The sequence below is a fragment of the Manduca sexta genome, chromosome 14 (genome assembly GCF_014839805.1).
Source record: "Manduca sexta isolate Smith_Timp_Sample1 chromosome 14, JHU_Msex_v1.0, whole genome shotgun sequence".
NCBI classification, from domain to species: domain Eukaryota; kingdom Metazoa; phylum Arthropoda; class Insecta; order Lepidoptera; family Sphingidae; genus Manduca; species Manduca sexta.
This window is the reverse complement of record NC_051128.1, coordinates 9966125-9991363: the sequence shown is the minus strand read 5'-3', so window position 1 is coordinate 9991363 and position 25239 is coordinate 9966125. Positions and strand designations below refer to the sequence as shown.

The 25239-nt window shown below is 35.8% G+C and overlaps 4 protein-coding genes across 5 annotated transcripts in view; 2 read left to right on the top strand and 2 right to left on the bottom strand.

Moving 5' to 3' along the window:
• The first annotated feature begins 413 nt into the window (after positions 1-413).
• On the top strand, positions 414-1446 carry LOC115439834 (essential MCU regulator, mitochondrial). Its single transcript, XM_037438437.1, has 2 exons — positions 414-791; positions 930-1446. The coding sequence occupies exon 1, from the start codon at positions 494-496 to the stop codon at positions 758-760; it is 267 nt and encodes an 88-aa protein (XP_037294334.1). The 5' UTR covers positions 414-493; the 3' UTR covers positions 761-791; positions 930-1446.
• LOC115439833 (protein flightless-1) lies at positions 967-16924 on the bottom strand. The gene is made up of 23 exons (XM_030163849.2): positions 16715-16924; positions 16508-16618; positions 15564-15802; positions 15167-15328; positions 14633-14847; positions 13275-13497; positions 12817-13058; positions 12459-12615; positions 11879-12011; positions 11559-11672; positions 11251-11433; positions 10798-10931; positions 9926-10100; positions 9143-9309; positions 8687-8813; positions 8261-8382; positions 7739-7949; positions 7134-7391; positions 6577-6686; positions 6109-6259; positions 5200-5364; positions 4141-4254; positions 967-3213 (listed from the first exon to the last, which is right to left on the bottom strand). The coding sequence occupies exons 1-23, from the start codon at positions 16775-16777 to the stop codon at positions 3079-3081; spliced, it is 3711 nt and encodes a 1236-aa protein (XP_030019709.1). The 5' UTR covers positions 16778-16924; the 3' UTR covers positions 967-3078.
• A 998-nt stretch (positions 16925-17922) lies between these two features.
• LOC115439883 (mitochondrial import receptor subunit TOM22 homolog) lies at positions 17923-20991 on the bottom strand. 2 transcript variants are annotated; one of them, XM_030163937.2, is made up of 5 exons: positions 20891-20991; positions 19396-19455; positions 19165-19262; positions 18861-19002; positions 17923-18388 (listed from the first exon to the last, which is right to left on the bottom strand). In XM_030163937.2, the coding sequence occupies exons 1-5, from the start codon at positions 20945-20947 to the stop codon at positions 18323-18325; spliced, it is 423 nt and encodes a 140-aa protein (XP_030019797.1). In that variant the 5' UTR covers positions 20948-20991; the 3' UTR covers positions 17923-18322. The 2 variants fall into 2 exon arrangements, with proteins under 2 accessions (XP_030019797.1, XP_030019796.1); XM_030163936.1 differs by lacking the exon at positions 20891-20991 and adding an exon at positions 19538-19801.
• Positions 20992-21141: 150 nt separating this feature from the next.
• LOC115439882 (inositol hexakisphosphate kinase 2) overlaps positions 21142-25239 on the top strand; it is a 55105-nt gene continuing 51007 nt past the window's right edge. Inside the window, exon 1 of the mRNA XM_030163933.2 lies at positions 21142-22096. The gene's annotated coding sequence lies outside the window, so the exon portion shown is untranslated. The remainder of the gene's footprint in view (positions 22097-25239) is intronic.

The window sequence follows — 25239 nt, the reverse complement described above, 5'->3', positions numbered from 1 at the left end:
TATATCGAATATTGTTATATTGATTTAGAATCCGAAATGAATCAGAACTAGGCTTATGTAGTTTATATTGTTTTTATTTGTTTTGTATATATTGTATTTCAACCAGATTATACAATAGTTTTATTTACTAAGATATCGTAAGAAACCCCGCATTATTTTAAATGACAAGATGAAAATTTTCACATACTAAGAATTTCAAAGTTATGCCATATGCGAAGTTTTAACTTTCTATTTACTTAAATGATTGAAATGAACGCATACTAGTAACTTCTTTAAAAACAAGGTCAATATTTAAACCAAGGCTGACTTTATCAAATTATAATATTGTAGTAGTGCGAAATTATATAGTATGTCAGAAAGCCAACTTACTAATTGAATAAAATATCGATGTCAATTATCGTTATGTTTCTACATCCCTAAACGTAATTGGTGACATTGACATTACACTGGCTAAAAATAATTGAGAATTTTCTCTTCACAATAATTACGCAAAATGGCTATTTTTCGACTATCTCGGCTAGTTTTAAAGTCTAAACCCGTTGCTAATCATAAAAATGTTTTTCTGAAGAGGACGGCGACAACAACACCTACGGGAGCGATCCTACCAGAACCAGAGAAACAACCCTTCGGTCTCTTGAGCATTGTATTCACCGTCGTGCCTGGTCTACTCATCGGAGCAGCGATTAGTAAAAACATAGCAAATTTCTTAGAAGAGAACGAACTCTTTGTACCTTCAGATGATGACGACGATGACGATTAAAAATGTATCAAAATATTATGATCTATCATAGGTACTACTGCCATCATTATGTTGGAGATAAATGCAATATCCGTAATTGCATGTGTCTTTAATTCCTTAGTACGTTCTATTAGTATGATAGTTTATTTAATGATTGTGATGTAAGTAATAATGTCTATTCTGTTTTCAGATGTGTAAGCTTCAAGCGGGTGTAATAAAGACTCATGTTTGTTGACTGTTACGTTTATTATAGGATTGTTACAAAATCTGTCTAAACTTTGTGCTCAAGCTTCACAATCCGTTACCGTTGCACACTTATAAAATTAATATATTATTTCATACATCTTTATAAAACATCGTAAAGTTATTTACATAAATACATTATATGCAATTAAACTCTTTAAAAGACAGATGTGGATGAACGCCTTGTGTCTTGAATAGTGTTGTATCTATGGCTTATGTAGTATAATGCACTCACAAAATATGTTCTATAGAGCTCTACTAATGTACTTCACAGATGGAAAAGTCAACATTTTAAATATTAAAATATGTAAAAACGCACATCAGTTAGAGTAACAAACAATAAAGCCTTCCTATTCTAGTCAAAGTTACTCTCACATATATAGCAATAAAATGCGTAATCTCATCACACTTGTGCTTAATATTTTAATAGATGAAAATTTAATAAAATTGATTGGCTAAACAGATGATTCAGTCTTTCATTTCATACAAATATTTCTTGATTCAATGTCTTTTGTGAAAGCCCTTCAGTACTGACTTACAAATGATTATAATGAGAATGATGTTGGTTTTTAAAAATTAATACTGCTTCTCTGGATAAAATCATCTACATACACATAATTTATTGTGTCTCAGGATTTCAAATATTTCACAAAGATTTCATGGAGTGATAAAGAGTTTCATGAAATTCCCCGCTTTAGTGACTAGGTTTGACAAAAATGTAAATTAATAATATTTCCATTCCAAGTTATCAAAATGTGCAGATTCACTCTTAATAATCCACTCTACAAACTTTTAAACAGAATGATACATTAAATAATTACAAATTGTAAAAATATTGCCATTGATGTTTAAATCATAGACATACTATATAAGTTTTAAGCCAGTAGTAATTTAATATGTATTCATGATGTAAAATGTCTGCGTCATACAATACTATCTTACTATGCATTGATAAAACTATAAGGTACTGTTAAATGAATTAATGGCAAATACACCATGGCAGGATAATATTGGTATAAATCTTATTTTACCGCCATTAAACTTTAATATTGTTTTTAAAATAAATTGTTTTTTAAAATAATTACCAAATCTTAATGCATAAATAAATTAAATTTAAAAATCCAAATGTATTCTTTATAACCTAAGAATTGTAATCATGCAGTAAATTATTGATTACATTGAAACTCGTTAAAACATAAAAATATTCTCGAATACTTTCACACCTAATAAATTACTTGTGAGATTATTTAATTTAAAAATGCACATATATTGTAGTTTGGTATGTAAAATGCATTATAAATTTTAAAATGCTTGATTTAACGTGGGCAGGGATGGCGAACCAACGGTTCGTGTGCCAGTGGTGGCACATGACAAAATAATCCAGCTACGCAAGTAATACGCCAAACTTTGTATTATGTCTTTCTTCGGGCTTCAATTCGATTAACATCAGGTGCAGTGTTGCCACTGCCGCATCCCGATAAAAAAAACATGAACATAGTTGAGTTATAAAAACAATCGCTAAAAAGGGGAACTTGGATAGATGAAACCTGTCTTAGGTGGCATAATACAGGCCATTTTTTTTTTATATTGGCACGTTAACCATTAAATGTTCGCCATCCCTGATATAGGGCATATTTGCTGCCATGAGAATCTATTTTGTATGCCCATAATTCATAGTCAGGACAACTACAGGTGTATTCCAATTGAAGCAACTACGGTGACTGGTGTCGTGTTTGTGATGTTATAACCCTTCTACATGACTAACCAAATACAGTTACTAGTATCAATCAAATATCATTAATATTACTATTATAAGCCCAGTTACATCTCCATCTACCCTTTTTGATCATGTGAGTAATTTATAAGTAACTGTATAAGTTCTTAGCAGTGGCGAAGTATAAGATTTTCCGAAAGGTAGCCTGACACAGCATATAGGTATCAATATGCATAAATGCGTTCTGAAAATTGATCTAATGATTATAATTAGATTTTACATTAATTACGAAAGGGAAGCTGGTAGAAATCGGATTATATGGGCACTTCCCCACTGGTTCTGAGTGTATCATGTAAAGGCGTGTAGTACGATCAAGTGAGGTTTACTCCGGCGGCCTCTTGTGCTCTCCCCAGCCGTGGAAGCACCTGGTGAACCTTCGCGACTCCTTATTTTTCAATGTGAGGAACAGTTTCCGCGGCCTGTCTGGTTGCATGCTCTTCATGTGTTGAATGTAGACCTGTTTATAAGCGAATATGATGAGATTTTAAGTTCATGGTTGGTATGTTGCATTTATTTTGGTGGTGGTAGGATATATTATGGCCGCCCGGGGAGCGACCACCGTGTTAAAATAATGGCCCACGTAAGTCTGTCGCGTTCCTGGATCAGCCTGTGTATATCCGGTTCCAATGAGCCTGCACAATTATGTCTACTGCTTGGGGGTAATCTCTCGTCAGTCGACATTCTATTGGACCCACTCCACTTACCATCAGGTGCTGTGGGGTCAATCTGCTGTGTACGTATAAAACAAAACCGGCCATGAAACGATTTTGGGCGACACGATATCAAGATTCTGTGGTGAACTTACGAATTCCATCAGTGCAAAATACGAAATATATAAATTGTACAAGGTACGTTACCATATTAGATATAATATCTCATAAATAACGATTCTACTGAAATAACTTTCGTAAATTTGTTATAAATGTGACGATATTGTGGGTAAATTGTGTCCACACATTTCTTGTATGTAGAAAACTTTTTCTGACTCAAAAACAAACATCTTTGGTCCAGTTACTGCTTTGCTAGCAAAACGGTGCGCTAACTGTGTTTTTAGAAGCTACCTATTCGAATTTCTACAATATGTTGTTTACTTAGATTGTTAATTTTTTTTAATGCAATTAATTATGAAATTATCATAATGAAAATACCACTAAAATTGTTGATTCTGTGCATCTCCTCTCAAAGTACATATAATTTTAATTTGCAACCAACACTTTTAGATAGACAAAACAAGGAATATCTTAGTCGTTTAAAAATTATCGGGATCAAAAAAATTTATTTTAAAGTTATTAATCGTAAATCAGTTAGTATGGAAGTAATTGATCAAGTTCGTTTGCTCAGCGATGGGCCTTACAATTTTCCTGCAATAATAAACAATTGTTACCTGCGCAGACTTGTAAGCGAGTTTGATCTCCACCTCGGAGCACTTGGCGCCGAGCCACAGGAACACTTGCTCGCCGTTGTCCAAAATCATGATGTCGTCGTCCGCCAAGTCGTCCTAAATATCATAATGATTTCTTATATTTACGGGAATGTTAGACATTAAAATAACTACTATTGTGTCGATACAAAAGGAGCTAAGGAGGCTCAACTAGGCTTTCGACCATATGCCTGAAACGAGTCCTTGAGTATTTCGGCCATATTGCCCGGAAGAGTGGTGACAATCTTGAGAAGATCGTTATTACCAACAAGTCCAGGGTAAAAGGTTGCGAGGGCGAAATCCGATGCGCTGGTCGGACCAAGTCCGCTCCGCTCTCGACAGCAAGATGTACGAAGCTATCCACGTTGCAGAGGACCGGCACAATTGGCGCAGTATAGTCGGAATAAAGTGATCCGTGTAGGGGTCACGACCCTCAGCATTGGGGGCATCGACGCAAAGAGGATTTTACATCGACGTCGTTATAGTGCCTTATTTTCTTTACTTATTATTATGTTGTACAATGATCTCATTGTTTCTAGACGTATTTAATTATCACTTTCGATTATCCTTATGTTACATAATTTATGCTTGTTGTATGGTTGTTTTACAAATGTTTATTTGATTGAAATATTACTTGAGATTGAACTGTTATAATGAGCGTGATCTGTGTACAATCAGCCACAAAAGTAGCTGAACAAATTAAAAATAGCATATTCAGTTCAGTTTAATTGTTAAATTTATTTTCTGTGTGAAGTAAAGTAAATCCCTTCTATTTTATTTTTGAGACAAATTTTCTTTATAAGAACATAAAACATTATAGGCTATTTGAAATTTTGAATTTGTTCAGCTACTTATGTGAATGACTCTACGTAATATTACGGTTATAGATGACCTCAGACATTATTATGGACTCCAATAATGTGTGGCCGAAGGACACGGATTCACACAAAGATAAAAATTCTATGAGTCACTAACAATATCCATTTAAAATAATAATTAATTAAATAACCCAATTTACAATACCTGGCAGAAGTCAGTGCATTTCTCTGACACGGTGAAGTATCCCTTCTCGTTGGAGCATCGGAACAGCCTCGTGTAGTTGAGGAAGTCCGCGTCAGTGTCGTATGGTTTGCGGCCGCCGAGCGCCACCCAGAAGAAGTTATCCGGCTCGCTGCCCTCCGTCAATACCTGTAGACACGCATTCACTTATTATTATATTTGGTTTTACTTCACTATTAGTCCGGAGTATGGAATTTGTGCTCAATATGGCGATAACTCGGACCATCTAGGAAGGATGCGCCATGTGCTTATAGTTTCGAACACAAAAATCTGAGACAATGTAATTTCCACATAGAAAAAGCAACATAGATCTATATATATATATATATATATATATATATAGTTATCACACATATATAAATCTGAAATACTGGTCTGTTTTACACATTGCGACAATTTTAACAAATGTGAACATTTATTTGCTCGTATACTTTGGCAGAAAAAAATATCATATAAGGCGCATCCTTTATTTATTGTCTAAAAGCGATAGGCATACACTGATCCACTATTACATCATGGGACGGAATACACACGGTGAAAAGAGGGTGCACTAGTTACGCCTCTGTCTACGTAAATTAAGCCGTTACAGCTACTGTAAAGTTAAGCCGTGCGCGCGAGTGTGCGCGGGTACGTGTGCGCGTGTGCGTTGACACAGCAACACAAATATTAAGCCGTTATCTCTGAAGGTAGGAACAGGTGCAACTAAGCCACCCACTTTTCACAGTGTTTGTTCCATCGCATGTGTAAGGGGAATATGCTCGACTTAGTTATAAGGAGTTTCGAAACAGGCATTCGGGATAGATTTCTCTTACGATTTCCAATTAAGTCCAAAGTCACAGATAACTAATTTATAGTTATGGAATATTATTTTACCTGCAGGCTGACCCACGGGTTGTTGAACTTCTCCTCGGCGATCTGCTCGATGAGGCGCGCCGAGTCGGGGTCGCTGTTGCTGCCGATCCACGCGTACACTATGGCCGAGGACGTCTCGTTGTTGCCCTCCAGCGGCACGTTCAGTATGTAACTGCCAATAAAACGCAACGTTAACGCACGAGTTTTGCGAGCAAAACTGTGGCTAAGTGATGTATGCAATAATCAAATGTATGTCATGTGATTTACAGTTCAAATTTATAATGTGCAGCGACTACGTTTTTTTTAACTTACAAATTGTGATAGTGTTTTTAATAATTGAAACTGATCTACTTAATATATATAAAAAAAATACAGGTTAGCTGTTCAAACAAACAGATATTTTGTAAAGTTGGTACTTATTTGCTGGATACATAGTATATTTCAGGTTTTAACATATCATATAAGGACTAATAAAATAATAATAGTAACCAGAATGCGCTGTTGAGCTGCGAGGCGTCCGCCTTGACTTGCACGAGCCGCGTGCACAGCGCCGAGCCGTTGCTGCGCAGCTCGAACAACTCCACCGGCAGCCGACCCTCCTGTGTATGTTCCATGAAATTTTTATTTCATATTTAGTTATAGGCTATATAGGTGACTTGATATAAGTATAGAATACACGATCCAACACGTTTAATAACAAAGTATTGTTTGGTATTCCACGGCGCCCGCCATCCTGAGACATGAGATGTTAAGTCTTATTATGTCCAGTAGTTACACTGGCTACAATTTCCTTCCAAAACAGAACACAACAGTGATTTCACTGTTGCTTGGCGGCAGAACTAAACATTGCGGATAGTACCTACCCACGCGGACTATCACATATGAGAGACCTACCACCAGTAGCTTAAAGAAGTTGAGCGTTTTTCATGTGTAGAAATTGTTAGTCTATGCCACTCTGCAGCTGATAGATTATATATTAATGTTGTCTTCCTGCTTAACGGGTCTATAATATATTTTATATTAGTAAGGATATGTTGTAGTGTTACCGTCTTGGCGTTCCTCTTGCCGTCGCGGATGACGAAGCGCCGCTGGAAGTGCGCCATGAACTTGAGGCTCTCCTGCTGCTGGTGCGTGCGCACGACGTCGAGGCGGCGGCACAGCTGCTTGAACTTGCGCTCCAGCCCGAACGTGAACGTCAGCCAGCCCATGTTGGGCGCGCGCCGGCCCTGCCAGAAGTACACCACCCACGACGACCCGCCCGCGCCCTCCTCCTCGCACCCCGACCCCGAGCTCTCCTCCTCCGCCTGCACGGGCCACGCGTACACCGTTATAACTCACACTATAAACATATCTAATTGACTGACAGAAGAACCAGCAACGGCGTCATAGGCATTGTTTCCAGTAATAGAAGGCAATCAATTGCAGGCAAAGCAAAAAAAAATATATAATTAATAATCGATACTGAACATATTTTTAAAAACCAATTCCAATTATACCAAATACAATTACCAATAAAACAAAAAAAAATGAATTACCGATTAAAAATTCAATTTTATAAAATATATCTTGACAGCATCTTAGAACATAATTTATATAGATCTGTACTAGAAAATAAAAATATTTTGACCTATTTATTATCTGTCATAATTACCTCAGCACAAACATATCTGCAGAGGAACACGTAGCAGTCGCATGTGTAGAATACGCCGAGCTCGTTGTCAGGCAGTCGGACGAAGTGCCTGCCCTCCAGCACGAACGCTTCCATCGCCTCCAGATCCTCGTTCCACTCATCGGCCAGGGTCTTCGCTTCTGATGCCGGCATGGTGGGCTGACGCGGTGTGAACAGTGCTGAGAGGTCCGCTCTGTAGGTGATAAGAGATATCTTAGGACCCAGGGAAAGATTAGAATTCAAAACCATTCAACTCATTAAAAAGAGAATATTTTTATGAGGCGGGAAAAAAGTGAAATTCAATCAACAAGTTAGCATGCATAAAATGTAGTCTTTGTTTTGGTGAAATAAAAAAACTCTGTATGCCCTAGCTATACGACTGGTTATTAACCAAGCTAAACATGTTGTAAACCCCCCATCGAGGCTTGGTTCAATGAGTTCCAGCGTCAGTCATTATAATTGTGATTTATTTTTTAAAATAATGCAATAATATCGTGTGCATACTTGGTCTCCTGCTGCTTGGCCCAGCTGGCGAGGTCGGCGCCGGTGCGTGCGACGGACTCGGCCGTGCGCGTGAAGTCCACCGCGATCACCTCCTCCCAGCCTAGGAAGTACGTCTTGAACACCTGCAGACATACATTATTATTGTTAGTCTTATTTTTTCTTTTCATAACTCAAAAATCGACAATATTATAAAAAAAGAATGATACAAGCCAGTTACGAATGTTATTTGGGACACAACTACGAGTCTGTGTTAATCAGAATCATTTGCTGACAAACTAATTGCTGCTTAATTCTTTCACTTCCCTTCAATTCACAGTCCTATAAACTAAAGTTAAAGCCCACCTACTGTGAATTTAAGGTCATAAGATAGTGAACTTAAATGACGCAAAGGCAGTTAGTGTGTGTGCAGTAGTGAATGGTAATGACCTGTGTCTCGGTGCCCTCCTGCAGGCGCGTGACGAGCGCATGCGCGGGGCGCGGCACCATGTTGAACAGCTCCTGCGCGAGCTTCACCGCCGCCGCACGCACCAGCCGGGACGACTTCTTGCCGAACCTGACATAAAACACATGACAGTTCACACATACCTATATTAGCATTTTGGCTCTCTTGGAGTTTTAATTTCCGAAACATCATTCTCTAATATTTCATCCCCTGTCGCGACAGTCGGGTACTGTTGAGGTAGAATAAAATATACTACACTACTCTCTCTGTCTCTAGCCGGTCCTTCATATCTGAGGATCGTGGTCAGCATCAGGGTTGCATCTGGAGCGGATGATCTGCCTCCACCGGTTTCTGCCCAGCGCGTCTCTTACAGTTGTGTAGAATTTAGAGGACGATGAGTTTTTTACTTGGTCGGTCTATCTCGTTTGTATGGTACTAACCAGACAAAAACGTCGATGTGCGCGTCGAGTATGTAGACGTTGCGTGTGGCCAGCACGTCCCGCGACAGCGGCGTGGCCTCGGGCTGCGGCAGCTCCAGGTAGCCCATGCCCAGCTCCACGCGGTACAGCCGCGGCGGACGCCATGAGAAGTCCTCGGGCACGTGCTCCTGGTTCATAAGCATTTATGTGTACGTATTATTCAAACCCCCTTATTCATAGACGTTATTTATCTAAGGACGAAGCGTTGCTGTAATAACAAGTCTGTTTCTCAGCTTCGTTTATCTGACAACTTGCTGTTTGTTCAGCTTTGTTATCTGACAGCCAACTAAATTCAAGTTGTATCTCAATATTCGCGAATCACAACGCAACGTCTTCTCACTGCTAAGGCTGCCATGCCGTCAGCACTGAGAAACAGACTTGTCATCACAGCAAAGATAAAGCTTAGATAAGTAACATCCATGAATAAGGGGGTAGGTGTTTGTAAAATATGTAGCATAAAGTTGAGTTACACGATTAATATTAACCGTCGCATGGCCGATTTCGATATGTTCGTCAGCGAAAATGAAGCAATTAGAATATATAGACGGTTCTAATTATTCATAAATGACATACTTTTATTGGTTTATTCTTACCATCGATCCGCAGTTGATCATTTATTAAAATCGTGCCATAGTAATATTATTAATTACTGACAAAGAATGCATACACTTGAGTGATCCACATAACATACGAAAATTATAACATTAAATTATCTTAAGAAAATATGTCTATAAATCAATGTACCTCTGGCACAAATGGTTCCTCATCCTCATAGCCCAGGATTTCCCAAAAGCTGGGTGGCTCCTTGCCGAGAGGCTCCGCGATCAATTCCGCTTTGTTCTTCCTTTCTTCTTTGTTTATCTTCTCGGCGAACAAACGAGCCTTCGATTTGAGCGTGTTCTTTGCTTTCTTGCCGTTCCTTTATAATTATAAAATATATTTAGCAGAAACTGCAAACAACACTAACAAATAAAAGTGATATTGGGATAGATCTATAAACATATTAATCTATTTATTTTGGTCATCGTTTCGCACCCCTAGAAGTGACCTAACTCAAAATTTATATATTTTCTGATTTTGTTAAAAATGTACCTTACAAGGCATGCGCTATAATCCTATGACGAGAAAAAGACTTATAGAATAGAATCAGAGATGTTTATTTTCGACGACCGCCCAATTCATTGCCTTCTATATTCTGTTTATCACAAATCCACTTTTTTGAGTTAGGTCACCTTAGTTCTAAGGGTGCGATTTATCTTTTTGCTATCACATAATGAGGTGAGACCGCGAATCTCTTGTGCCTTGTCAAAGAGAATACATAATTGACAACACGGTGATTATAAGTTTGGCCACCGCCATCCTCATCGAGTACGAGATAGAGAGTCTCGATGATTCTACACTCGATGCTAAAATGTACCCTTCATATTCAGTATCTAATAATTTTTCAAGCGATTTATATTATAAAATATCACTTTTTATAGGAACGCTTCACGTGACGCATAAGTAATAATCAATTTTCCAACTACGGCCGCGTGATTGTTATGATATCCCGTGACGCGTAAGTGATACATCAATTTCCCCATTACGGTCCCGTGATCACTGCGGGCTGTACTGACCACAAGTAGATGGTGAGCCCGGTGTCGAGCAGGAACACGTAGCGCGGGTCGAGTTCGTCGGCGGACACGCGCACCGGCTCCAGGTGTACGCTCGTGCCGGCGCCGTGCACGCGGTACAGGCGCGTCACGTAGTGCTGCACATTAAGTCAGTCAGTCAGGGCACGGTCAGTAGTAAGACCGGAAATACTGGCTAGGAAGAGGTTAAGTATATTATCCATTTCTAAAAATACGATTATTTCATGGCAATTAATTCAGTGTCCATAATGAACTGTTGGTAAGTAGTGTTTATATAGTATTAATTGACAAGAGATGATTATGCCTAGCAACTGCTGAAAATAACATACAAGTATATACAGATCATTCTGGAATGTAATATTGACATTTATGTGACAAGTTTTACACACAGTGTACTAGGGGCTACCACTGACGCATTGCCGTAATATCGATAGTTACCGGGTCGTCGACGGTGAAGAACCCTGAGGGCGTGTGGCTGCCCTGTATGTAGACGGGCGGCGCGGGGAACAGCGCGAGGAACTCCGGCGACTCGTCGGCCTGCTCGTGGCGCTGCGTGCGCCTGGCCCCGAGCAGGTTGCGCAGGTTCACCGCGTGCATCGCCGCGCATGCGCCCTTGTCCAACTGACAAACAATCAACACACACACTTACACAACGTTCAGAGAACGAACAATTTTCAATTATTTTTATTGTATTGATGTTAGTAAATTAAAAGCTTATTATACGAAATGATATAAACATAACTTACAGTAGCTTTTGATCCGATCCAAAAATGTATATCCCAAGCCAATTGTCCCTGTTCTTCGATAGATGTCTTCAATATTATGTAACAGTCGCCTTCAAAGAACTTTCCGTGTGCCACCTGAGAAATCAATAAAATATTCCTAAATATTTTACTATTATTGCGTGTTAAATGTATGCATATCACATTAATTATAAATGCATCATACTTTAAAACATCCTGTGTACAAATAATAAATATCGAAATCCTTGAAAACATCGTTACGAAAAATATATTACGCAATTATTATGCAATATATGAATTTAAATGAAGGCGTAGAGACTTACCTCGTCAATGGGCGCGGGTATGAAGTTCTCGATCTCCCAGACCTGCAGGCCGGGCGCCTGGCCCGTGTCCTCGTCGAAAAACTCAGAGTAGTCTAGCGGCGGCTTCTCAAGGCTCTCGTCCCAGCGCTTAGGCCTATCACAGGAATAACAATTTAGAAAAAAGTGGAAACGCTTACATTATGTATGAAAAAGATTATGGTAACTACAGTGTGTTGAAAATATTATGTATCATTTAAAGAATATCTTGGAATCCATAACGTACAGTATTACAATACATTGATCACTTTTAGAAGTTCAAACCCCCATTAAGCGAAATGAAATGACAAGAAACCAAAAACATTCGTAATTCGGGCTTTAGATTATTGTTTAAACAATGAAAAATACAAACAAACGAACTGAGAACCTCCTCCTTTTTTGGAAGTCGGGTAAAAATAAACAGTATCAAGAAAAACCCCCTATCACTTCATGAGATAGAATACACATTACGGAAAATGGGTTAGGTGCGCGTTTTCCTAATCTCTCAGGGAAAGATATATGAGTATATGTATGAGTCATTAATACAATAATGATGTCCACTGACTTGAGTTCGCTGTTCCGTTGCTCTAGTTTCTGGTCGTTGTGCTGAGTGTTGGCTTGCTCCTGCATGCCGCGCAAGATCAGTGCCGAGTCTTTCTGCTCGGGCTCTGGCCGACCGCGGCGCAGGCGCAGCTTACGGGCTATCGGGTCCGATTTCACACCTGGGGGAAGGCATGTCATGAGCTTGTCTGTGTCAATAAATTTCTTACATACATATTATATAAATACATGATATGTTAGAATTTAAGGATGACGACTTTTCGTTTCGCCGTGAAGCCTCGTCGTACGAAACATGTTTTATTTCAAGCTTATAATATTCCGAGTAATTATTAGATAAGATTTGTAGTTAAGTTATGACTTACTGCTAGGCGTGGTGGGTTCAGCAGTAGCAGCACCAGCCAGTTGAAGTTGAGCTTGCAGTGAGAAGTCTATGTTATAGTACTGGAGGCCAGCGCCGCGCGGCCGCTCCACCGGCTTGGGCGGCATCACCAGGTCCGGGTTGCCGTGCAGCTGCAGGCTCTCCAGCTCGCTGAGCAGGTGGATGGCATCCGGGAGGGTTATGAGCTTGTTGCAGCTCAGATTCAATTTCTTTAGAGAGCCGCATCTGGGAAGACAGTTGTTTTGTGTTATGGTGTCCTAGTATTGAGGATCGAATTTTTCTGTTTATAACATTATTATATAAATAAAGTTGTCCTATAACATTTTCGAATTCCTTTGTTTTGCGTACTTTAAAGTGGAAATTCTTCGCGTTTTGACAAAATAAAATCTGACCTAAACATAATGCTCCTAGAAAAAATGCTCAAAATGAACATTATCCTACCTGCACAATCCTTCAGGTATCATCTCGAGCAAGTTGTTGGCAGCGGAGAACACCTCCAAGTTGCCGAGCTTGCCGATACCCGAGGGTATGCCGTCGAAGTCCAGCTTGTTGTCGTCCACGTGGAACCGCCTGAGGTTCTGCAGCTTACACAGCGACGCCGGCAGGATCGTCAGGTTGTTCCGCGACAGGTTCAGGCTCTCCAGTTTAAGCCACGCGTCCATAGCTGAAAAAAAATGTCGAGAAAATTTGAGTACTCTGAAATAACCTTAACCAAAGACAAAATAAAAAAATCAATTGTTCTTTGCACTGCATTATTTTATATTTTAAAATCACAAAATTAAACATATTATTATTTTACAGCATATATGATATTACTTCGCAAACAGTCAGATCAGTTGACGTTCGTAAACAATGCCAAAACTTTTCCTTTCATTCGCACATACAATGCCGGTAACAAAATCTCTAAGGCCTGGGAGGAGAGACGGCTGACTGAGCGCGTTCATATTGCGGAACACTCGCAGAGATCGAGTGTCGGCCGGAGTATAGCTGGCTTTTAACTATTTGCTTATAAAAAACGTTACCTAAGTAATTACACGGCGCACTGATAATAATATGGCGCATCAATATATTTTGTAAGACGTATTGGAATAAAATATACAAGATAATTGGCGTATCCATGTTTTTTTATTATGATTGAATTGTAGTGTATAAAAATATATTAGAATTATAACCAATACACAAAAGTGATATTAAATAATTCATCAGCGTAAAAACGAAACCATAATAATTGCTTTGAAAGAAAATAACTGATCAATAATCACATTCGAATTGTTAATGTTTTTCTTTTATGTTATTGAATAATTTATTTCTTCTTTAGTATGCAAAATGCGAGTGAAAGTCGTTACTGTCGCCGCGTGGACGAGCAATTACGCGCGCATTCTGTAACAACTGCCATAGGAGAGAGCGCCGTTTGTGTACAAATAAAATAGATTGTTCAATCTGTAACGCGAAATCGTATCAAATAGTTATTAAGATTGGTTGTAAGTATTATGATCTAATCATTAAAAGGTTAAGGCTTGTCAGTTTTCAAGTAAATGTCCCAAGGGAAGCGGAAACAATCTGTCTGTTTGCCAGACCTTTACAAGGATCCATCTTTTGAACTAATAGGAAGGAGGCTAGATTTCTGCAAAATAAACGTATACTGACGTGTATTCAGCCATTATATCAAAAACAAAATATATGTGGATAGGGATGGTTGCTGCAGGACATTGATTCAGATGTGACTCTACTGCAAAGTTACTTTAAAATATTGTCAATTTATAAATACAGCAACCAAAATAATTTAACAACTTTCTCACCTATACAAAACTCAGTGATCTCATTGTCACTTAGATTCAATCGTTTCAAGTTGACCAGTGAGTAGAGTGCATCAGGCACTTTGTGAAGTGCATTCTTGGAGAGGTCGACGTCAGAGAGGTTGGACAGCGCGTCGAGTGAGGTCGGCAGGTTAGCCACCGTGCGCTGCGTGTTGCGCATGTGCAGCGTCTCCAGACTTTGGAGAGATGGTAACTGTCTGCACAAACAAGGATGCATATCACTTCTTATAGAACTAATACATTGACTTAGATATTCCTTATTTAACTTTAGGCTTTAAAAATGATTATATCTAAAATACAGAAATCATAACAGCACCAAAAACAATGGAATCCATCAGTTATTGTATTTATTCTTACATAGAAAACTATATATTTCACTCTTGTTTAGCCATTAGATGTGTAAAAGCAGAAAAATAGCTAATTTGTAACTTTTATTCCATGCAATTGTCAATATGAATAAAATATGTAAAATGTACCTAAAAGCCAGTGTGTACATAATGTGACACATAAACACACCTCAATTGAAAAAGCCCAAGGGGATTATCATTCAGTATGAGAGTCTGCAGGTTCGCCAGCCTTCTAGTCTGAGGGGGCAGAGTCTCCAGCAAGTTGTTTGACAAGTCTAGGAACAATAGGTCCGTCAACTGGACAAACAGAGTAGGCGGGATGCTTTCGATCCTGAAAAGTAATATAGCTTGAGATCATATTTAATGTAGAGTCAATGTCTAAACTAGAAACGGCATTATTGATGCAAACTGAATTTACCACTCTGCACTAAATTAAATTTGATATAATAATTCATCTGGTTCAGTTTCCCAAAGAAAATTGATAAGAAAATGTAACTATTCTCCTATCATATATTGTTAAGTGATCTTAAGACCCAACATTTTAAACTATGTAATGAACAACTCACTTGTTATGGCTAAGGTTCAGGACAAGTAGAGATTTCGCTTTCTCCAATCCTTCTGGCACTTCTTTCAACCTGTTATGTGACAAGTCAAGGGTGGTCAGCTCTTCAAGCCGAAACAGCTCTGCTGGTATCCCTGAACTCTTCACCTTGTTATGCCTCACATTCAGAGACCGCAAACATTTCAGCTCGGTCAACTCACCAAACAACTTTTCTAAACCATTCTTTTTAAGTGATAGGTTCTCCTAAAATCGGATAAGTTGTATGCACTATAGCTGTTATTAAATTTGGTTTAAAAATTTCAACAAGAATTTAATTTATTTAGTTCTGCCAATGTGAATGTGTTTTTCAAAATAAGTATAAGCAAGTGAAATTAAATTTAGCCTATTATTTGGACATAAGTTAGGATTCTGCAAGAGATTTTTTGAAAACTTATTTTTATTATAATTTCCCATTTACAAAGTCATAAACTGACAAACTAACAAACTTTACATCTCTATATTTTATTAGATAATATAATAATATATTTGGCAGCATAAAATTTCTACAAAAGTAAGGATTGTTTTTGTAATTAGTGGTAACAATAACCTTTGTTGTTTGCAATTCCTTTTGTTGATAACAAAATATTGTGATAAAGAGCCACCAACATTATTAAAATAATTTATGTAAAATAACAATTTAGGGCATTTGTAGATACATAAGGATTTTTAGGTAGTAAAACTATTAGAAATATCTAATTTATTATTTATAAATATGCAATTACTTAAATTGGGACATAACATGTTCTATGTTATTTTGTATATTAAGATTAAAAATATTAAGCTTTATCAATTTTACTAAATATTTTTCTGCCATTTTAACAAGTTACTTACAAGGTTATTCACGGGGACATTACAAATTGAACAAAGTTAGCAAACACAAACTATATTATGACCTCATAAACTACTCACTAATTTCATAAGTTTTCCCAACTCTTCAGGGATATCTGTGAGGTTTGTTTTGTCCAACCTTAGCCATTGTAATCCGGTCATGTACCGGATAGCATCCGGGAATTTATCATCCTGGAAATATGAACTGATTAGACCCAAATACTTAGGTTAGATAAATGATATCATCACACTATTCGACAAAATAATAAGTTCTTGTTTTATACATACACTGAAATCGTTACACGTAAAGTCTACACCACGCACAAACGGCAACAGTCCTGTATTTGCCATGTTTACAACAATAAATTACAAATTTATCTACATTGGTGTTCGCTATTCAACAGAAAAGTTGTCAAATGTCAAATAATTGACTAATGTCAAATAAAAATACTTTGACGTTTAAGTAATGTCTGCTGTACACACTCGTCTAGAGTCGAGACAACCCGATAACGAATAAGTGAAATGTGTTAGATGGTTTCTTTGTATAATTTTACACTCCACGTCCATCGTGATGAGCTGGCGTGGGAAATGACAGGCTGAAAAGGTTCTGCATGCATACTCGTGCATACTCACTCCGTCGATCTGCCCCGACGCGATGTCCACTGCTGAGGCTTATTGGAGCCTATACTGTATTCCGTAACAACCATTGACTACGAGTTAATTGTAAAGAGAAACCAATCAAAATCATCATCCGTCGGTATCATACTTTATACCGATAGGGCCATTTTTGTTATGATTCTGACAGTACCGCCATAACATTTTTCAGAATTCAATTTGTCGAAATAAAAATATAAGCAATATTAACATGGGCGCCGCGCCGCCAAGATTATTTTTGGAGAGGTGCATCTGCATCTACACACTATAGTACGTAAGTACATAACATCATTAAATTTATTTTTTGTTCAAATGAAAATCGCACAGGCGTTGCGCACAGGTGTTTGTATATTATACTAAAACATAATAAAACCTCTGTAGTCGATAGTTTCCATTACCATTGTTTTTTCTTGATTTGCTTCCCGGGGAGGGAGGGGGTGCACGTGCACCCCCTCCCAATTACCATGAATACTAACGATTGAGACATTGGTTTTTGTTTAAATGAATTAGTTTATACGCTGTTTCTCCAGATGAACACTTTGGCAAGTTTATTTTATATGGGCATTGCAAATTGGTTTCATTGGACCTCATAGAAGTAACTAGAGTATTATCCAAAGAGAGATGGTAATCATTAGCCAATTAACACAATTATGCAGTACTATATAAAACAATGTTTCTTTCTATTGTTGCAAGAGCTGGATGATGCAAAGATATAGATGAGTATGAGGTATTTCCAGACTAGATTTTGAGGATGATAAATCCTCATCACTGTTAGTCTGAGGCACAAAACTTCCTTATTATCAAACAAAAGTTTTAGAATTTAAATCAATAAAAATACGAAATTTCAACAACTGTTTTATTTCTGATAACAAAGCATCACCTACAAAACATTTTCACAAGTTATATTGACCACATACACTAACCAATCAATACAATAAAATAAAGGCAGGAGTATCACATTGGAAATCTTCAGATTAAAAAAAAATACAAACTGAATGAGGAAATGCAAATAAAAGCTAATAGAAACAGGATTAGAGTTCAAAATAATAATTGATTCTGTAAATGCATAGGATGATTTTAAGTACATACCACTGCCTTTCTATAGGAGAAAACAATATTGTGTTTAAAGTAGGTACCTATTTATTTAAACTAGCACGCTAATATTAAAGCATTATGATGACAATAATATTCCCTTGAGATATATAACTAACACATTACATACATATTTGATGTGACAGTGATTTATCGTGGCATTGGTGGCATGTTGGGCATCGGCCCTGTCATCGTTGTGTTGGTCCCTAATAACACCTGCAAAGTAAGAAAAATAAAACAGCATTAATTTAGAGCAAGACATAATAGTTGGCATAAAGATTACACTAATAGCCTTGTGTAGATAACTGAATTTTGTTACTTTGTTCCAAATTTTAGGTGTTTCATATTTTATGAATAGTTTAAGTTTCATATTTATGTGTATGTATGTAAAAAAAAATGTTAGAGCCATATAAACCCGGCATCAATAAAATACAAACCAGGCTGCTTCATTGAAGTTAACTCAATGGCCCAAGTTAGACAGTCAAAATGACGCATTTATAAGTATATCAAAACCTTAACCTAATTAGTAAGAGTGATTAATGTATTTACACTTCAATCATTATTTAAAGGCAGTCTAAAATCAACATCATGAGTTTGAACTGAAGTGATGTACGTCAAAACTATGTTACCATAACATACTCATGTAACATATGTTAAAACATAGACTCAAGTTGTACATATCAATTACCTGTTTCTGTTGTGATTTCTCCATTTCTGCCATCTGGGCTCTCTCTACTTCAAATATGACAGGAGCAAACAATATCACGGATGAACTGGCCACTATCCACATGACTGAGCGGGATAGCCCATACAGGGATTTCACACCAGACCTGTAAACAAAGTAGTCACTTAATAATAAATAGGTTCAAATAGTATTTCTCATCATGAGTATTTTTAAATAAGTATTTATTAAATTTCACCTGATAAAATATGAAACAAGTGATGTTATCTACAAATGATATCCTACTTCAATGTGCATGTGTAAATCTCACCATGTCTTTGTGGTTACTACATAGGTACCATTCCTGACAGTTTCTGGGAACATCTCTGTCAACCCCCATAGTCTCTCTGATAAAGTTTCATCAGGTTCCTGAAATTGAAAAGAAAATCCATAAAACAACGTCACTAATTGTATTATCTTACAATACAATTTCTCAAGGTAACTTAAAACATTGATCTCACAGGGGTAACAATTTTTATTGATATAAATTTTACAAACTCACATCATCGTATTCTTTCAGTGGACCACAAGGCGGTGTTCCCGCGCTGGGCGACGATCCCAACTGTAAATTAAATAATCATTATCACAAAGTAACCACCTATCACGCACTAATTCTCTCATATTAGAAATTTATAGGAGCGTACCGAGGGGGTTATGAAACTATCTTCGGGCCTACGTTCCGGAGTATCATCTTTGCTCGCAGTCAAAGATTCCATACCGCTATCACTCTGTTCCAGTTCATCGGTCAAATCCATAAGTATATTATGGATTACACAAGTGGTCAATTTACAAAGATTACCTGTTTTATTTCCTATTCTACTTTTTAAGTGTTAGAAAAAACGCAACATGTACCTAACCAACCTCGCACCAAAGACTTGAATAATGTTGCCTTACTTAAAATTAAACACAAGTGGTAATAAATAAACGTAGCACCTGACATTCTAGAAAGAAAAATAAACTACAAAGCAAAACCAGAAAACAAATTTATTTGTACAAATGTCCAAGCTTCTGTGAAGTTAGTTTATATACCTGATTTACTACCTAAGAATATTCTTATAAAATTATAATTTATGTATAAACATTGTAAAACTTGACGTAGGTATAATATGTATATAATATGTTATTTCAATAATTTTTATTTGTATACTTTTGAAATAAAAACAGTATGTTGTTGCTCTGAAAGAGATATTTTTATTATAATAATTTTCTTATTTTACATATAGAGCTTACACCCATACTAATCAATAAAACTAATCTTACCTGAAAGAGAAACAACATTTAAAACTATTACTTCACATTCACAAATATTTTAAATCTTTATTTATCCGTTTTAAATTGATATGTCATTTTACTTTCAATGTTGTCAATCTTGTCTATAAAAGTCATAGAGGTATTTAAAAGTAATAAAATTAAATTAAGTGTTAGAAACTTCATTTATATCTCCCCTTCCCCCCCTTTAATTTATCACAAACATACATTTCTAATCCCGGATAAACTCCAGCCAGTAAAATTGCATACGGCTATTTTAAAAACTCAAGCATTCCAAAAGGTAAAAAATACATTACAAAGAAGGCATGAAAAAAGGCAAGTCTGGATCTTGGCTGCACCAGAGATATGTAGTGTGTATATAGATGAAGAGGGAAATATGCATAGTATACACTATACATATATTTACTTGAAGAAGCTTTACCGAAATCAGAAAAGGAGACCTCCGCTGGAATTTCAGAAGAAGCATTAACACAAATACTAGAACATTTTTCTGACATGAAAAAAGATAAGTACTTCTAAATCATATAAAATGAGACAGTTATCTGAAAATTTTGTAATAGAAAAATTTAATAAAAAAAAATCATATGTATCCCAATGGATTCATATTCATGTATTTTTAATTTTCTGATTCAATATAAAACAATAATTTACATAAATGCAATTACTTAGTAAATTTAGCGTACTCTGGTTCCAAACATTAATTTGAGAAGAATTATTATAGAACTCACAATTCCAGCAGCACAATCGGTGGGAGAACTACAAGCACAAATAGAATCATTCGGCATTTTTATATTTCTACGATCTGTGGATTATATATAATAAATGATTAAATATCAGGTGACATTGTGTCATAAATAAAATAATTCATAATTCGAACTACTGACAAATTGATTTCAAAGTAACATACTTATTCGATGGTGCACCCAGAGGTGCACCTATCTATGTAATATATCATAGGCATTATAACGCCTATTCACGTGACAACGATCCTGCAACAGGAGCCCACGGTTTTCAAATTTCAATTGTAAATCAATAATATTAGGAGTAAGAGTCGCTCGCTTTAAAAAAAAAATAGATACAAGAAATGACTTCAAAATTCGAATAACCATCAGCTTTCTGACTATTTGTATTTTAAATTGACTACTATAAAAAAGTAGCTCAATATGGGCTTTTTGTGAAATCAGTCATGTTATCAAGAAAAAAACGGACTCACGTATCATTATATATTTTTCACATCACTCACCACTGCAAATTGTAAAATTATGGTAGACGTACAATGTAAAATTAAAACAATGCAAAATATGTACAAATACTCGATATCCCATAAGATGTTTAATTATTAGTATTACATTGAGGTGTGGTAATAGTTACAGGTAGATATATAAACCTGCGTCGCATGCTAGGCTATGTGGATAACCTACAATATGTTGTACATCAAACTTTACATTCAAGTGCCTCGACATAACACTATGTATGTGTCAAAACCCACCTGATACTATATGACTCAAGTGCAACGTTAATGTCCAGGTTTATATAATTAAAAAAATATTTTTTCTTTTTGGAAAAAATTACTCTTTCCTGGTAACTCTATCAATAATTTGACAGTTAGTTTCAGCTTCCGTATTTTATCTGTGCTTTACTTTTTCTGGAATTTGTTCGTGGACTTAAAAATTACTGAAAAATAAATTTATAAAATACAAATCCTTTCATGTTTTTAGGATATTATAGTCCTCATAAGTTTTTTTGCCGCACAACATTGTTTAATTACAAAAGTTTTGAATCCTCTTAGACCAACTCGGTCAGGTTATTTTTACGTTTTGGTTTGAATACTAGAATTTCTAATTTATGTTAATTTAAGTGAGTGGTTTTCAATATCAGTTTTTCATCACTGCAAGACAAACTGCTTTTTGGCGACCCATAAAATAAATAATTTGGTAAGTGTCAAATTTAGCTTGAGTTTTACATTGTACAAATATTTACTAGGGGATAGATTCGTGGATTATTTTTGGCTTTATTTATGGCTCAATTTATAAATATTTGCATATAATAATTTGTCTACCATAACATCAGCATTCTTTTGTGGAAAAGTATAGTTTTTAAATGCTAATGTTTGGTTATAACTAAAACAGTATGAATTTCTAATTTAAGCTCCACATATTTTATTTTAAAGTTTAGTAAATGTGGCATGTGTACTAAATGTGTTGATGTCCACAAAAAATTTAATGACATCCATTTAAGGTGGTGATATTTTCCTGGTGTTTGGATTGTATGAACAGCCTATGTTATTGAATTACCTTAAACTTAAATTGCTTTGTCATGATATCCACGGTTTTGAAGCAGGCACATCTTGGCAAAGTCAGTCCAATATAAAGCTTCCAAAATAATTCCAATAAAATAGTAATTTCATTCATTACATAGAGACAGTAATAAAAAAAACCACTGTCATAACTAGATTATTTGCTGTAAATAAATTTCTCACAATTCCATTTGTAAATAAAAAAAATCTTATTTGCAATCTTTTCAAAATAATAACTATTGTAAAACAACCTATCACACCCACACAATAATAATTACTACCTTTAGCATTACATAAATCTGAAGAGTTTGTTTGTTTGAAGGTGTTCATCTCTATATCTTATTAGGAAGGCATATCACCCCTGACTGCTATAGGATATGTTTTTTATAGGTGTGAATTAAGTTTAGCAAAGCTAGTGCAAACTCAATTGTGTCATTTAATAAATCAAGTCCTAATTATGTGAAAATGCTTGGATTTGATTGGAAAAACCATTGGAAAATGTAATATTTTCCATGGAAATTATGGTGACTCTTAGTTATATAATTGTTAAGTTAATAAATAATAATGTATTGATATATAACCATAATATTGTTTGAGGAAGTTTTATTAGTAAATAAGTGTTTTGATTTGTTGTGGTGTATAATTGATTATGAAATAGGAAAACAATGTTGTCAATAAAATTTTTATTACACAGTAGAATGATCAGACAAAAGAAAACAATCCTTATGCATTGTTATATCTAGAATGTGTATGGGATTTCTGTACTATATTACATTGATCATGATCCCCTGAGACATCAGATATTAAGTTTTATAATGTCCCACAAATCACTTACTTCAATGTCTTTCAAACTGTAACACAACAATGCCTGCACATTGCTGCTCATGGAGTAGTATAAAAAGAAGACAAACAAGTATATTAGCACTGTATGAGAATTACCTTGTCATGATGTTATGTAAAAAGAGTAAGCCATAATCATAGTTGTCAATTTGAAATGAATGTTAATTCATAAGTCTAATGGCCGCTAATAGAACATCGCTTCCAAATTTTTAGCAGAAAACATGTTTGTGACATTTTGTTAATTTACTTGCCTCACACCAAATTTAGTGAGAAGCTAATATTTTAAATTAGAAAAATATACATGAGGAATTAACAACTTAGTGCAAATGAATAGCCATCTGCAAATTCTAATAGTGGGTAATAGTTGTACAGAGTTATTTGTGATTTTATTTTACCTTGAAATATCAGAATGACTACAATATTCTATCATATTTATTTTATTTGACTAAATGACAAGACATTTAATGCTGTTCCTACACTAAAAAAATATGGTCTCGTTAAATAATTCCAATTTAAAAAATAATGTTATAAGAGTAGATAGAGTTAATGAGTGTTTTCTTCAGCAATTGGAGTTTCAAAGATTACTAGGAGTTTGTCCTCCTCCTACTTGTGTCACACTCCAAAGTGAGATGATCAAAACACATATAAACTGATCACTGAATTGTCACTTTTCCATTGAATTCCGAGTATTCAACAACAAGTTGTCACTCATATGGAATTACTAGATATAAAATTCCGAAAATGTAAATAATACAAAATAGTTAGGAATGTATAACGGAAGTGGGTAATATTTAAAATATAAAAAAGCACAATAAAACCCAGAGACTACTTTTATGTCGAAATTAGATTTTGCTGTGGAAGTTATGATTTCACATAGTTCAGTTATTTAATTCCTATATCTGTACACATTCAAAATTTTTACCAAAAATAAAATTTTACGACTTAAGCATAGGCATAAGATACATACTATACATTATACCACTAGTTGCCAGATGGAACGATAACATCTGCAATTACTCCATAGCTGCTCTCATAATAGGTGTGTTAGGTCAAGGTACCTCATAATTTGAAATAAAATTATTATGACTGCAATAATCTTTCAACTAACTTGTATAAAGGTCTCACCAGATTTTTTTAACAAAATATTTGAACTCTATGTCAAATATTACGATAGGTCTAATTTTATTAGTTATTACATCATCCGTTTATTATCAACATTGCTATGTCATTTAACAACTATTTATTATGATGACTTGTTACATTAAGAAAGTTGATATGATTTTTCTTATCTTATTGATGTACTTTCATTTTTGTTTTACTTCCATAATGGGATATAAAAGTGTTTAGTAATATTTACAAATAACAATGTGTCATTGTAATCAACAATACTGGTTGTCAAGTGTTTTGGAAGGTGATCTTATCAAGCGATAATTATTTTCCACTAATTGTAATTTTCGAGTGCTACATAGTACACACAGCTATGATATATTCTAGTAATTCTTGGTACATACAGTCAAGTTACGTCACAAAGGTTTTCATCAACACCCGGAATTGTCGCGCTTTCACATCGCTGTTGACTTTGCTATTTGTGTTTACGTCCGCATCCGTAACAATCAAATCAGATTGAAGATTACCGTAGCGGGTGTCGGGCTTAGCATGCGTGCGATGTAAGTAGCAGTATCGAAAAATATATATATATATATATATATATATATATATATATATATATATATATATATATATATATATATATATATATATTTATTGATGTACGGCAGTGACCCCACTGCACCTGACGGTAAGTAGTGAGGGGTCCAATAGTATGTCGACTGACGAGAGATGATTACCCCTCGGCTGTGGACACAATTATCCTGGCCTGTTAGAACCGGATATTCACAGGCTGATCCCGGGACGCGACACACAATGGCGAGTTTTAACAAT

Excerpts from the sequence above, each read along its gene's own strand:
- LOC115439834 (XM_037438437.1), top strand. The coding sequence starts at position 494 with ATGGCTATTTTTCGACTATCTCGGCTAGTTTTAAAGTCTAAACCCGTT.
- LOC115439833 (XM_030163849.2), bottom strand. The coding sequence starts at position 16,777 with ATGGCAAATACAGGACTGTTGCCGTTTGTGCGTGGTGTAGACTTTACG. Across the intron at positions 10,101-10,797 it reads GGGCTCACCATCTACTTGTG|GAACGGCAAGAAAGCAAAGA; the intron begins GTCAGTACAGCC and ends ATAATTATAAAG. Across the intron at positions 6,260-6,576 it reads CAGCTCAACAGCGCATTCTG|TTACATACTGAACGTGCCGC; the intron begins GTTACTATTATT and ends TTTTATTGGCAG.
- LOC115439883 (XM_030163936.1), bottom strand. The coding sequence starts at position 19,648 with ATGGATTTGACCGATGAACTGGAACAGAGTGATAGCGGTATGGAATCT. Across the intron at positions 19,456-19,537 it reads ATAGTTTCATAACCCCCTCG|TTGGGATCGTCGCCCAGCGC; the intron begins GTACGCTCCTAT and ends TTTAATTTACAG. Across the intron at positions 18,389-18,860 it reads AGAAATCACAACAGAAACAG|GTGTTATTAGGGACCAACAC; the intron begins GTAATTGATATG and ends CTTACTTTGCAG.